The 16131-nt window shown below is 38.3% G+C and overlaps 1 protein-coding gene across 5 annotated transcripts in view; it reads left to right on the top strand.

Annotated features, from left to right (window-relative positions):
• The window catches only part of epas1b (endothelial PAS domain protein 1b), a 172158-nt gene that overhangs the window by 101048 nt on the left and 54979 nt on the right, over nucleotides 1-16131 (top strand). For 4 of the 5 annotated variants that reach the window (XM_069931102.1, XM_069931101.1, XM_069931099.1 and 1 more), the window contains exons 3-5: nucleotides 9511-9671; nucleotides 10980-11064; nucleotides 15271-15389. In XM_069931102.1, coding sequence (XP_069787203.1) covers nucleotides 9511-9671; nucleotides 10980-11064; nucleotides 15271-15389 — 365 coding nt within the window. The remainder of the gene's footprint in view (nucleotides 1-9510; nucleotides 9672-10979; nucleotides 11065-15270; nucleotides 15390-16131) is intronic. The other variant, XM_069931100.1, reaches the window with a different exon arrangement.

The raw sequence follows: 16131 nt of genomic DNA on the forward strand, positions 1-16131 counted from the left end.
TCAAGCCACACAGTCCAGACTCCAGTGCCTTTGTAAAGACAATGGAAACTGCTTTGCTGAAGGGCTTCACAAGTAGATGTTAATTGGACATGCTGTGGAATAATGGATTATTGTTTTGGAAAGCAACAGATGAATGACTCAAAAGGTTGGATCCAGTGCTGCAGTCTGTCTGAATGCAGTTTGCTTTTCTGAGGGTCATATGATTTTCTGTGTGTGTGAGAGAGAGAGAGAGAGAGAGATTGCTTTTCTGAGGGTCATATGATTTTCTGTGTGTGTGAGAGAGAGAGAGAGAGAGAGAGAGAGAGAGAGAGAATTCAGTTCTACAGTTCAGCAGCAGCTGGACCTGGAACAGGATAAGCTGGCAAGACCTTGTGGACCATGCAAGAGGAGATGGCTGCCTGTATAATGTTTCACTTGAAATAAGGGAAATAAAAAGAAACTTTGTGGTAACCTGGGGGAAAGAGGTTATCATCTGGAACAAATCTCTCTCTCTGAAAACTGACAAGAACCTTCCTGAGCAGTAACCATTTACCTCTCAAACATCAAAGCCTGGTGAACTTCATAAATGCTAAATTTTGTCAACAGTATAAGAATTGCTTGATACCAATGAACTTGCAGGAGTGGGAAGTGAGATTGGACTGTGAATCAAATAACTTTTCTGAACTTGCACACACATTACATACACGTGCACTTAGAATTAGAAGGGGATTATTAGGTTAAGTTAATAGTAAAAAGTTAAAGTTTGTTCCTGTTTTGATGTTTAAAGAAAATTAAAAAGTAACTCTTGTTTAAGTAACTATTTGTCTTGGTGAATTTCTGTTGCTGCTGGGTTTTGGGGTCCTCTGGGCCCATAACATTAATTATTCAAAGGAAAGAGTTTTCAGAATTCTGGGAATATGAATGGGAGTTGGGGCTTGCTGAATTGTTCTACAGTGAGTGGGTAAGGGTGAGATGGATGCAATAGCCTTCTTTCATGCTATAATTATTCTGTAACTGCTTTGATCACTTGTGATTCAAAAACATTTTACCGCAAAACTTCAATATGCTCTGAACAGCATCATTAAGTATACAGTAAAAGGAAGTATTAACAATAAATAATTGTTATGTAAGACTGTGTCCTGGAGCTTGTTGTTTGAAAGGAAACTGGTTGGGGGAGGAGGGGAACATCCATGGAAAAGTGCTCCAAGACCAAAGTACCATGCACATCCTGTGCAGACAATTCGTCTGTTTGTTATAGCTCTATTTTTAAAAGAAGGTTATTCATATATGAATGAAAGTACTTTGAAGTCCAAAATACACTTGCTTCCTCCAACAAACAACCTCAATGGAACTTTACCTCTTTTACTTCATGTAATGAGATGTTCAACTGCTTCAAGTGAACTAAAAATCATTTTATAAATCAAGCCTACATTTAAACTATTAGGAGTTTTGTATGCTGAAGGTTTAAATATGTTTGAGGAAGTGATTCAGTATAATTATGAAATGTTGAAAAAAAACTGCAAATTATTTTTAATCAACTAATTCAAGAGATTAATTGTTAAATGACAAATGCAGTTTTGAAATGAATTTGAAAGTATTATACTGATTGTATTCCTGGCCAGTAACAATTCCCTCATGGCTACAGCTTTGGTTAGTTTAAAGGAGTGGTTTTCAAACTTTTTCTTTCCACTCACATACCACTTTAAGTAATCCCTATGTCATAGGTGCTCTGTAATTAGTAGGAGATTGTATGTGGGTGGAAAGAAAAAGTTTGAAAACCACTGTTTTAATTGTCCCTAATTGACTTGTTATGTGCACGGTTTCATAACTCCAAAGGAAATGGGCCAATGGCAATTTTTCTCAAGCAAAATGTTTCAGCAATAAGCATCTAATTCTTATAAGTAGCTTTAAATTATAAATATTTGTTTAATTTCTTTATGAAATAGAATCAAACAAGCATCAGCATATTGTGAATGTAAATAATTTTATCTTTCAATAGTTTCTCACTGATGAGTTTAAAAACTAACTGCACAAATTTGTATAGAACATCTTTCTATCTCCCAACAGGAGTTATTAGGATCTTAGATGGATATTAAATGTCTCCAGCTGCCACGAGTGCTAGAGCAGATAGTGGGGTTGAGGAGGAAAAAGACAATATGAAAAGGTGGAAATAATGTTCTTGGGTGCATCTATTTCAATGCAAGGAGTGTTTTAGGAAAGGCAGAAAAGCTTAGGGTGTGGATTGGAATATGGAATTATGACATTGCAGTCATTAGTGATTCATGGTTGCAGGCGGAGCAGGACTGCCAGTTCTATGTCTCAGGGTTCCGTTGTTTCAGGAATGAAGGGGGAAGGAATAGCATTAATCGTCAGGGAAAATATACAAGTTATGTTCATACAGGACAGTTTAGAGGGCTCGTCTCCTGAGGCTATAAGGGTAGAGCTGAGAAATGGGAAACCTATTGTTCTGCACAAGATAAGAAGGCACTCCAGTGGGTAGTGAAAACTGCCTAGTGGATTGTTGGAATGCAATTGCCTACCATCGAATTTATCTATAGGGGACAATGCTTGGACAGGGCCAAGAATATCATTAAAGACACAACACACCCTAGCCATGAACTATTTACTCTCTTATCATCAGTCAGACATTTTAGGAGCCTTCGGTTAAGAACTACCAAACTTAAAAAGAGCTTTTTTTGTGAAGCCTTGATAATGTTAAATACCAATGTACAGCATTGCGTGGTGCTCCACTTATATTTCAGAATCAGTCATCTTTTTATAAACATTTAATTTTAGAATATTGCAGTCTTATTGTACATGTTTATTGTTCCTTTTAATTTTTAATTGTATGTATCTATTGTATTCTATTTTATATTCCAGTCAATGCTAACCATGTTTCACTGGCTGGTATACCTGCATAATGACAATAAAGTGTATCATATCACATATGATCACATTAATGGGGTTGTATTGTGGACCACCCAATATTCAATGAGAATTGGAATAGCAATGGAGATGGCATATACCTGTAGGAAACATTGTGATAGAAGTGTTATGAGCCCAGAGGACCCCAAAACCCAGCAGCAATAGATATTCACCAAGACAAATGGTTACTTTAACAAAATTTGCTTTTAATTATCTTTAAACATGAAAATAGAATCAAACTTTAACTTATCTCTATTGACTTACTTTACCTAACTTAACCCCCTTCTAATTCTAAGCGCACATGTATGTAATGTGTGTGTGAGTACAGAAAAGTTATTTGGTTCACAGTCCAAACTCACTTCTCATTCCTCTAAGTTCACTGGTTGCAGGCAATTCTTATACTGTGCATAGAATTTAACATTTATAAAGTTCACCAGGCTTCGGTGCTTGAAAGGTAAATGGTTCAGGAAGGTTCATGTCAGTTTTCAGAGAGAGATTTGTTATTCCAGGTCAACTACAACTGATGTACTTCCATCAGCCATTCCAGGAAAATCTGGAGTGTTAAATGAAGACACGAGGTTGCTTTGACAGACAAGGTGAAGGAAAATCCAAATCCTAAAAGCTTCTATGTATATAATAAGACCAAAAGGATAGTAGGGAACAAAATTGGATCTCTTGAAGATCAGAATGGTTGGCTATGTATGGAGTTAGAGAGATGGGGTAGACCTTGTATGTTTTTTTTTGCTTCTGTATTTATTCAGGAAACTTGCACAGAGTGTGGGGGAAGTGAGGCAAATGTCATGAAGCTTATTAAAGAGAGGGTGCTTGCTGTCTTAAAACAAATAAAGGTGGATATATCCCCAAGGCCTGACAAAGTATTCTTTGGACCTTGAGAAAGTTTAGTGCAGAAATTGCAGGGGCTCAAACAGATATATTTAAAATGTCCTTAACAACAGGTATGGCACAGGAGGAATGGAGTGTAGCTCATATTGTTCCGCTGGTTTAAAAAAAAAGCTGGAAAAATAACCCAGGAAATTATGAGCCAGTTAAGAACAGAAACAGGCCAATTCAGCCCTTATAGTCCATGTCAAACACTTTCTTTCACTAGTTCCATCGACCCAGTCCCAGCCCATAACCTTCCATACCTCTCTTGTCCATATACCTATCCAACTTTTCCTTATCCACATCTACCTCTTTAGCCAGAAGTTCATTCCACACTCCCACCACTCCCCACATTTCCCCTAAACTTTTCCCCCTTCAATTTCAATTCGTGTCCTCTTGTTTGAATCTCCCCCACTCTCAAAGGGAAAAAAACTTATCCATATTTACGCTATCTGTCCCCCTCATAATTTTAAATACCTCTATCAAATCATCCCTCAATCTTTTACACTCCAGAGAATAAAGTCCCAGACTGCTCAACCTTTCCCTGTAACTCAACCCTTGAAACCCAGGCAACGTTCTTGTAAATCTTCTCTGCACCCTCTCTATTTTGTTAATCTCCTATCTATAATTTGGTGACCAAAGCTGCACACAATATTCCAAATTTGGCCTCACCAATGCCGTATACAACTTTAATATGACATCCCAACTCCTGCATTCAATGCTCTGATTTATGAAGCTTAACATACCAAATGATTTCTTCACTGCCTTACCTACATGTAACTCCACTTTTACAGAATTATGTACCAGTATTCCTAAATCCCATTGTTCTACCATTTAACATCTAGGACCTTTGCTGATGAGTCCGACCAAAATGTAGCATCTCGCATTTATCAGTATTAAACTCCATCTGCCAACTTTCAGCCCATTCTTCTATTGGCCTATATCCCACTGCAAACTTTGAAAACCTTCACTGTCCACAGCACCACCAATCTTAGTATCATCTGTATACTTACTAATACAATTTACCACCCTATTCATATATGACAAACAACAATGGACCCAGTACACTCCATTAGTCACTGGCCTCCAATTGGACAAACCATTTTCCACCACTACTCTCTGGCATCTCCCATTCAACCACTGGTGAATCCACTTCACTGCTTCAACATTAATACCTAATGATTGAACCTTCTTAACTAACTTCTTATGCAGAACCTTGTCAAAGGCCTTTCTAAATCCATATAGACAACATCCACAGGCTTCCCCTTGTCAACCTTCTTTGTAACTTCCTCGAAAAACTCTATAAGATTTGTCAAACATGATCTACCACGTACAAAACCATGTTGAGTACTCCTAATCAACCCCTGTCTATCCAAATAATTGTATATTCCATCTCTAAGAACACTCTTCATTAATTTACCTACCAGCGACATCAGACTTGCAGGCCTATAATTACCAGGTTTGCTTTTAGAGCCTTTTTTTTAAAAAAACAGCAGAACATCTTGAGCTGCCCTTCAATTCTACCCCCTCCCCACCTCCACCCCCCAGCACCTCCCCTGTGACTGATAACATTTTAAATACTTCTGCCAGAGCCCCCACTAACCTACCTTAGGGTCCAAGGGAATATCTTGTCAGGACTCAGAGATTTATCCACCTTTATTCTCTTTAAAATGGTGACTACTTCCTCATTAATCTGTATATTATCCATTACGTCACTATGAGATTTCTTTACTTCACCTGGCTCAATAGTTCTTTCCTGACTGAATACTGAAGAAAAAAATTCATTTAAAATTTCCCCATTTCTGACTCCTCAAATAGCCTACCCCTTTGATCCTCAAGGAGCCCAATTTTATCCCTCACTATTTTTTCCTTTTAATGTACCCTGTATTTATTTTTTTACCTTGCCTGCAAAAGCCTTTCTAATTTATTTGTTTTTTTGCACTCTTTATATACCTCAAGCACCTCATCTATTCCCCACTGTCTATACCTGTTGTACACATTCCTCTTCCTCCAAACCAAAATTCTCAATATCCCTTGAAAACCAAAGCTCCCTATATTTTCTAACCTTTCCTTTATATACCGACACTGTACTCTCAAAATTTTCCCTTTGAATATCCTACATCTATCTGCTACATCCTTCCAAGAAAATAAATGATCTCAAATCCACATCTTCTAAATCCTTTCGCATTATTAGCCTTATTCCAATCAAAAATCTCAATCTTAGGCCAAGCCCAATCCTCCTTCATAATTTACCTAAAACTAATAGTGTTATGATCATTAGACTCAAATTATTTCCTAACACAAACATCTGTCACCTGACCTATCTCTTTCCGTAATAGGAGATCCAATTCTGTTCTTCTCTGTATTGATTTAAAAAAACTTTCGTGAACACATTTGACTGCAACCCATCCAGCCCTTTTAAAATATGGGTGTCCTAGTCAATATGTGGAAAGTTTAAATTAGTTTACTACTCATATATGCTATCTCCTTACAAATTTGCTCCTCTAATTCCCTCTGCCTATTAGGTGGTTTACAATATACCCCTATTAGTGCTTTTGTGTCTTTCCCATTCCTCACTTCTACCCAAATAGCCTCACTGGATGAGCACTCCAATCAATCATGCCATAGCACCGCTGTAATGTTTTCTTTAACAAGCAATGTGACTCCTCCACTTTTTATTTCCCTTGTTCTATCATGCCTAAAGCAGTGAAATCCTGGAACATTTAGCTGCCAATAATGCCCCTCCTGCAACCACGTTGGGCCAGTGAACCAGGCATCAGTAGTAGGTAAGCTATTGAAGGGTGTGTTTTAGACATCGGACATTTAAGCATTTGGAGAGTAGGGAACGATTAGGGATAGTCAATGTGGCTTTGTGTGCGGTAGGTCGTGTTGAACAAATTTTATAGAGTGTTTTGAGGAGGTGTTGTGAGTGAGAAAATCAATTTGATGGGTCTCAAAAGAAAGGACTCTGAACACAGCAGGGGAAAGTGGTAGCGGCAATAAAACACTTGTATAATTTAGAGATGAACGTAGGAAAATTGCAAAGTGGATAAAATACACACACACAATGAAATGGGTACATACAACAATCAAGGAAAAAAAAAAACAATACGATACCTGCCACCCCTTGACTCAGTGGTAGTACAACTCTATGCTACTAGGGTCAATAACTAAAACACTCCCAACCCTATAATAGTGCACACCTTACCAAACAATTTCACCAGTGCTGTTCTCAGCCTGGAGTTGTGATGTTTCTTCTATTACAATAAAGAAATGGTTTTTTTTTAACTAAACAAACAGCACAGAGGTCAGAACATACACATGCCAGACCATATCTAGAATCGACACAAGATGCAACGTTTCCCAGATGCTACACATTTGGTATCTGACTCCTCCTGGTGGTAGAACTCTATCACTACATCCCCTTTCCTTGAGATGTTTAATCAAACATGACACATTAATACAGAATTCTGTCAATTTAAAGTTCAACACAAATGTAACATGAACATCAGCAGCACAAACCTTTTAAGTGTGCAGTTCTTTTTCTTTTATAGATTCAGTCTGTCAGGTGCTTTGACAACTCATGTGGATCTTCTTAACATAGGTGCTTGTGTTGGCTCTGCAGGTAATCAATAACCAGCAAGTAATTCTTTTCACCCATGTATAACAGGTCAGTCAAAACTTTCTGCCATGGTTCTGCTGGTACGTCAGTTATGATCATGAGTTCTTTTGGCTGCTTTGCGTGATGTTTCAAACAGGTCTCACAGCTTGAAACCATCCTGTCAATGTCAGCATTTATCCCTGGCCAATAAACAGCAGTTCTGGCCCTCTTGCATTTTTCAATTCCAGGTGCCCCCCATGCACCCTTTTCAACATTGTTTGTCACAGTCATTGAGGAGTGACAATTCTGCTCTGTCTGAGTAGAAGCCTATTAACAACAGCCAGCTGGCTGACATTCGCCTCCAGGTCATCCTTCATTCAGAATCTTGATGAACTTCCTTAGGACTGTGTCCTGTTCAGTTTCAGCTGCGATCTTCTTGGATTTCATGTCAGATACGGGAAGAGATTCAGTGATCAGGCTCACATGGAGTTTCACATCTGTCTCTGTGGAATTCTCATTTGTGTGCTTCGTTCTGCGTCATTGCCCTGGAAAACGCATCAGCTAATACAATAAGTTTCCCTGGTGTGTATGGCAGTTCAATGGTGAGCCTGAGCAAAGGTGGCAATCATATTGGGGGGGGGGGGGGGAAGGGGGAAGGACAGCATCTTGCTTGGGGGGACATTTCCTGCAGATGCCCCCCACACCTTGGTGCTGACCCTGAATCATATCTTCATGGTTGAAAGATTAATGAACTGTTTAGCAGTTGAGATTACTCCTTTCAGCAGTTGTCTCCTCACTTAATCTTTAATTAAGGCAATCTTCGCCGTCAATCATTGACTAAGATGTTTTTCTTGCGTGGCATGGTTAGCACAATTACGATGTCAGTGACCCCGATTCAGATCCAGTGCTGTCTGTGAGGAGTTTGTATATTTTCCCTGTGTCTGCATGGGTTTCTGATGAGTGCTCCAGTTTCCTCGCGGCCTCCAAAAATGTATGGGTTTTGAAAGTTAATTGGTGGGCTGGAAGGGCCTGTTACCATGCTCTATGCCACAATTTAATTATGCAGCCTAGAATGTGCCAGTCGGTAGCATTCCCATGTGCAGTAAGACCAGCAATTTTGGGAAGACCAAACAAAGTGTGTCTTTCACAGGTTGATGGTTCTCCACCAGTTCTGGGCATCCGATTCTGTATGCCTTCTTGGGAACCGCCATAAATCAGAGAGTCCTCTGTCATGCAGATGCTGGGGATGAACTATGACAAGGACCCTTGCATCCTTCTCCGCACACTCGAAGTGAATCTGCATTCAGCAAAGAGATGGGCAACTGTCTCCACTCCACTGCAGTCACCTTGGGGACAATGTGCATTGTGGGTGATGTTCCTAATGTACAGGAAGGATCTGACTGGGTGGACTCCTCTCACCACCAGCCAGACCAAGTCCTGCTGCTTGTTCATGAGCACTGGCGTTCCACCAGCTGTCCTGGATGGTCTGCTCAGGGAACCACTCCACCTGGTCTATTGTGTCCTCGTCTCTCAGTGTCTGCAGGAGATTCCATGCAGATCCAAAGTCCATGATACGGATAGCAGTGCAGCCTGTAGATTGCAATACAGAAATGTGCAGGAGAAAATCAGCAAATCAAACAGCGTACATAGTAAATAAAGGGTAGCAGGACTGGACTCTACATCAGCCCATAGTATAGTGGGCTCGCCTATTATTTTATAACCAGTTGAGAGAAGCTTTAAGCAACTTGGTGTCATGCAAAGTTGGTTTCCTATGATTGTGTGATGGATAAATATTTTTCAAACTGTTTTCAATAATAAGATTAATCGGTCCATTTATCACATTTGTAATTAACTTTAGAAATAGGAACTGGAGAAGGTCATCTGACCCATTGAGCCTATTCTGCCGTTCAGTAATATCATGGCTGATCTGGCCATAGACTCGGGTCTATTAATTCATCAGTTCTCCATAACTCTTGATTCAAAAACCTAATTTGTAGTTTGCTGCCAATTCTGTTGTCTTTAGGGGTAACTACAAATGGTGAGCAAATGCTTTTCTTTCCAACGTTGTAATTCCGTGTCCTGGTAAGCACAAGACGCAGAAAGGATGCTTCAATATTTTACAGAATTGTTCATTACAGGAACACCAGAGAGTGAGACTGAAACTGAAAAGCAGATGGATTCTTTGTACCTCAAAGCCTTGGAGGGATTTATCATGATGGTCACACAGGATGGAGACATAATTTTCCTATCAGAAAATATAAGCAAGTACATGGGTTTAACACAGGTGAGTGAAAAGCTAGTCGAGAAAAAAACAATAGAAGGTTTACACTTTGTGGTGAATGTTTATATCCCCTTGAATGGAGTTGGATGAAGTACAACCATGTGTGTGTGTGTGTGTGTGTGTGTGTGTGTGTACATTAGTTTGCTGTAACACTGATATGTTATTTATTGTTGTGATAAATGGAAATAATCAGTAAAAGGCATCAATTTCTATTCAAGATGAAAATGTAGAAAAATAATAATTTTATTGTAATGCGACCTTTGCAGTTTTCAGGGTCTCCACAACTGTTCTGAATTCACAAATGAATAAAAGATAGAATTCATTCACTTTCAGCCACAATTCCACCAGGACACATCACAAGATTCACCCAAATGATAAGCAGTTATTTCTGATGCTTGGAGAATATTAGGACTAAAGAAATATTTAAAAAAAAAATGGTTGCATTGACTGAACCATTGTGCAATTGACTGAACTGTGCAAAGTTACTAACATTTGTTGGTTCCTAGGTTCGGATTACAGTTCAATTGTGTTGTTTTTACATTTATACCCTCTTCTGGAGAAAGGTTGACCCTTCATGAGCAGTCATGAGTAAAACATGTATTTCATCTCTCTAACAAGCAAAAGGATTAGACTCTAATCCAAATCTTAATGTTATGACAATATGACACATGGAATTCTGAAAGCTGAAATATTGATATTATCAGTTGATCATTACCATGGATTGGTCTTGTTAGGGTCAGTGCAGATGCATTAAAAAGACTATGGACAAATGTGCCTTTCTTTGAAATTGTAAATGAGAATATTATCTGAGTTTATGCTGCTTCATGTTCTGTTAGAAGTATGATAGAAACCCACTTCCATGCTGATCTGACAAAGTGAAACAAAAGTACACCCAGAGGTTACTGTGACCACAGGAGTGGGTCAATGTTGAACATATACAGTTGCAAGGATACAAATGTCTTCCGAGAAATCTGAGTACCATTTTCAGTTCCCAGTCAAATGTTGGGCACAACATAATTGAGCACTCGTGCAACAATTTCTCACCCCAAAGGTCAGAAAGACAAATAATGAAGGCAATTATGTACTGGTAAGGTGGATGCATTCTCCGAAGTGAATGAGCGTGAGGTTAATTCTATGCACTACTGTCTGCGAATGACTTTTACAATGTAGAAGAAAGGAGAATAAATAATTCTTCAATATGACCATACACCCATTTTGAGTGAAGGATTTGTTTTGCAATGTAATTTATTCATTTACTGGTGTCTCATAAATTAAAGTTTGTTCTGCATAACTTGAGATTTGTTTCAATAGGTGGAATTGACCGGACACAGCATTTTTGATTTCACCCATCCATGTGATCATGAGGAAATAAGAGAAAATCTGGCTGTAAAAAATGGTAAATATATTGGCTTTGTAACTTGCTCATTTCTTCCACTTAAGTGAGTATAAGATCATCCTCTCAAAGAATGGATTATAGAGTTTAGTGTACAGTTACATCTCGTGTTGCTGGTACTCTTGTACAGATCTCCAAGAACCATAGTCTAAGATAGGGGTCTCCAGGGTTATATGCGACCATCCAGGGGATCAATAAATGCCAGTGGCTGTCAATAATGTGAGGGGGTGGGGTGTGTGGTCGATTTAAAATAGTACCTCCTCACGACCCCCAAATCCCGTCCTGCACAGTGGCGGGGAGAAGGGGGGGAAGGCTTACCTGCCATGAACTTTTGTGTGCCACCATTTCACTTCCCTTCATTGTGCATGCACCAGCTGGCACTTCGAGTGTTGACACCACATTTTCCCATCATTGTGCATGCGGACAGCTGGCTGCACATGGCCTGAAGACCCTGCAATGCTGCATTTAACAGTTAAATGCCCTTTCTGCCCCTTAATTTATTCTCCATTTGGAGGTGTATGGCCTCAAAAGCCAGACTGTCTGGCCTGAAACCAGATGTCTGGCCACCCTACCCAGCATCCTTCCCCTGGCCAGCTTCCCCCCACCAACCATGTCTGGGGGTTGACGAGGGACCACACATAGTCCCCGAAGGGGTCGTCAGTCTAAAATGTTTGGGGACTCCTGCTCTGACTAACTCTTGGCATTCACCTTTCCCTTTCAGGATAGCACCATATTTATTTTAAATCACCAGATTAGGAACTTGCGTCGTCCAGGTGCCTTGCAATTTTAATGATTTATTTTCTATCCTCCAATTTAATTCAGCAACATTTGGAGGTGAATTTCCAGAAACCTATCCAATATTAAATTAAATTTAATTTAGGCATACAACACGGTAAAAGGCTCTTCCAGCCCATGAGCCCATGAAGGATGGGAGGAAACTGGATCACCTAGAGGAAATCCATGCAGTCTTTGAGGGAATGTACAGACTCCTTGCAGACAGTGCCAGATTCAAACCCAGGCTGCTGTAATAGCATTGCAGCTGACCATGGCACAGACAGTGATGCACATCACTGCAAATAATTTTTATTGATTCTCGTTGGAGTGTTGGTCTCATGCTACTTTGCACCATGATCTCGGCACATGTATTTCATTGATGTGCTGAACGAAGGCCGTCACAAAGTTCTGTGAAGTCTCAAGTAGGCTTGGAAACATTCCTAGTGCAGGGAACTACACTAGAGAAGGTAGTACTGCAGTTTTAGCAATCACAGGTCTATTTCAATTTTTAAAAAATATTTTATTTACCAATGTTTAAACCTCAACAGTAAATACATTTCATTCAATAAAGAACTTCCAAAAATTATACATGTGGTATACAAAATCCCCCCCCCTCCCTCTCCAAACCCACCCCAAAAAGAAGAGAAAAAAGAAAAAAAAAGATAAAGAAGGACTGGAGAATGTCAAGGAAATAAACTATATTATATCATAAAAGTTTTTAATACTGGAGGTTACTAAGAAATGAGGTCTTCAGAGAGTCTATTAAAAATTCATACCCAGATCCTGCAAATATGGGTGCCATATTTTCCATAATGCTTTGTAGACTATAGTAATCTTCTCAAGTGGAATGCAGCTACAAAGTTCTGCATGCCATTTGCCCATCCCTAAATTTGTGTCCTATTTCCAAGTTATTGCAATACATTTCAAAGAAACTGCTAAAGCAATTCGTACAAATTCAATCTAATACATAGTTAATTTAAATTTAGGTTTTATTATGCTAATATTACCCAACAAAAATAGCATTGGATCCTGTGGGAACTTAACCCCCGTTACTCGTACCAAAAAATTTCCAACTTCCAACCAAAAATGTTTAACTTTAGGACACTTCCGAGTAGAATGCATAATCTCTTGTCCACATCTAAAGCACAAATCTGATAATGTAGGATTCAGTTTTTTAAAAATTTATGAGGAGTCAAATATAATTAATGCAAGAAATTTTATTGAACTAACCTCTACAATCTTTCTCACCTATTTGTCTAATCTTGAATTATGCACCCCTATTTTGAGGGCTTTCTTTTAAGTAAATTATACATTACAGAGATAAATGTACTTACATTACTCTTGGGAATCAATAATTCCAATTCTCTCTGGCTAGGTAATGTCAAACTTGGAACTATTTTATCAGTCAAAAAAGATTTAACTTGATAATAGTAAAATAAAGTATTATTTAGCACATAACATCTGAACGAATGAAAAATAAATTTAATAAATCTTCCGGCTTCAAAATAATCTTCTATCCTCTCAATAGCCATCCACATCTAAGTCCTCAAAAATTGATTATCCATAGAAAATAAAGTAAGTCTATTTTGAAATGAAGGCATTTTTCCAGAACCTATTTCATAATCAATTTCATTCTATAATTTAATCAGATGTTTCAAAATAGGTGTATCTCTACTTCCCACCAACAATTTTGAATTCCACTTATGAATAAAATCCTGTATATTCTCCTATTTTACTAAGTTCCATATTAACTCAAGCAGGAATTTTATTTAGACGAAACAATACATGTCATTTGGACTGCCTTATAATAGTTCTTAAAGTGGGGAAGTTGTTAACCTCCCAATTCAAACTTCCATGTCACTTTTTTCAAAGAAACCTTCAACATTTTCCCTATCCATAAAAGATTTATAACACTCGTATTCAAGTCCTTGAAAATTTTTTGAGGAATTGAGATGGGGATCATCTGAAAAAGAAATTGAATTCTAGGGAAAAAATTTATCTTAATACAATTTACTCTACCTTCTAAAGTTAAATCCTCAATAATTTTGTTAAGTAATAGTAAATAATTTAGTTTATATAAATTATTCAGATCATTATCAACCTGAATACCTAAATATTTAATTCCACCATCTGGCCACCTAAATTTAGTGGCTTTCCTACCTTGAGTATAGTCACCTTTGACTGAAGGCAAAATTTCACTTTTGTCTCAATTAATCTTATACCCAGATACTTCACGATATTCTTCAATTGCTACTGTGCTCATTCTAGTGACAGATTCATCAGTGATAACTACCTATGTTCCTTTAGATAGGAAACCAATATATGAAAGTCTTCCAGGATTCTCTAGATTTTGAGTCAGGCTTCCATTGATGAGCCATTCATGCTGCAAACTTTAAAAAAAAAGAGATCAACTGTGCATTTGTGTGAGCTTTAAATTGCAACATAGATAATTTTGCCAAATTGTGAACCTGAATGCTTATGCTTTTGTGTTTCTCTTCCCATCAGCACTTTCTCTTCCTTATATTTTGCACTTCACTCTGTTGCCTGCCCTTAATTGGAGACTATGGTGTATGCATGGCATACATCTGTCCATTTGCAAAGTAGATGGGGTTAAAGAAAAGCAATGTTTATTTTCTTAATTTGACACGATTGTAACATTACAAAAAATGTGACCAGATTTACATTGATAACATTACTACAGCAAATTCCTGACTATGGGGCTCATTGTTCATGCTACAAGTGAGATGGCCTTAACTTTCTCTGTTTGCACCAAAGCTCTCCAATCTGAAACACTAACCCTGTTACTTTTACCACAGATGCTACCGGACCTGTGGAGTGCTTATAGCATTCTGCTTTTTTTTCTTCAGTGAATTCCATTCCACTTTGCTCTGATAGGAGAGCAGTCTTGAAACAGCAATACTTTGATGTTACAACTCTTGCAGAAAGTCAGCTTATTTCTTCTTGATGGACCAAATGGCTAAGTTCTCTGGTCTGATGATACTATGATTCAGAGCAAGTAGCCTCCTACGTTTTATTTTGAAGTTCCAGCCTCATCCTCTTTTAACTATACCAATGTTGGGGCCTCTGAGTCATTATGAAAACTATTCAAATCACTCTCCTCAGTTGAGTGCAGAAATTATTATAATCTTGAGGACTGAGGTACTTATCTGCTTCAATCTTGGAGAATCACAGTGACATCAGGCCATTTGACAGGAAACTAGTCAATACCTTAAATCATAAATGAGGTTTATAATAAGAATAAGCCACAATTTGTGCAATCTAAATGAGATAATTTATTGACCTCTATTTAAAACCTGCATTAATTTCTTTTCAAATTTTGAGAGAGGTAAATGAGAAAAGTTTTCAAAGGAAGTTTGAAAATGATGTTGAAAATAAATACATGATGGCTGTGTATTTTTTTTTGATAACTTGTAGTCCAAGGCTTTGGAAGGAAACACAGAGATATGAACACAGAGCGTGACTTCTTCATGCGAATGAAATGCACAGTGACAAACCGTGGACGAACTGTCAACCTCAAGTCTGCCACTTGGAAGGTGAGAAAACAGAAGTAGAAATGCAGTAAAGTGCATTTGGTGGCTTTCTTCGTGTTTTGCAGTCAAAAGTTCATTGCTTGACAAAGAGAATTTTTATCATCATTGAGGTTTTTTTTAAAAAAACAGTGGTGTTGTGTTAAACTGAAATGAATGGAAATATTGATGAATGAAGGGTCCATCATAAAAGTTAGTTGAAAAGGATTCAATACTGACAAAGAACTGGGGCGTATCCAACATTGAGTTCATTTAATAGAGAGAGTGAAATCATGAATGCCTGCTGGGGAATCTCTAAGATGAGTAGGAGTGTGCTCTGAATTTTGGATCACTGTATTGCTACCAACTTCCTTTTTACTGGAGAAAATAGGTTGTGAGAGAGAATGGGCTGGCAATTTGGGGAAGTGAGATGTGGCCGAGGAGGAGTGGTTTGAGTATTGGCAGTAACTCCACATTTGTTTATTAATTTCCCACCAATCTAACCATTTGGTCATGGGTTACATTAATAATCCCTGGAGACTCCGAGATAATTGGAGAATACTTGCTTCTTCTAGAGTTGTACACGTTCTGATATGGCAAATGAGAGATTTTTTGGATTAGCCATGAGTATGGTAGAAAGTGTTTGAAGGCATTGGCAGGTAAGTAATTTGGGAAGCTGGTCCACTCATGTTGTTTAGGCTGGGTTTCTGAATACTCTCATTGAATGGACTTGGGCTTTCAATGTTGTACCAAATGTTGCTCCTCCATT

The sequence above is a fragment of the Narcine bancroftii genome, chromosome 4 (genome assembly GCF_036971445.1).
Source record: "Narcine bancroftii isolate sNarBan1 chromosome 4, sNarBan1.hap1, whole genome shotgun sequence".
Classification (NCBI taxonomy): Eukaryota; Metazoa; Chordata; class Chondrichthyes; order Torpediniformes; family Narcinidae; genus Narcine; species Narcine bancroftii.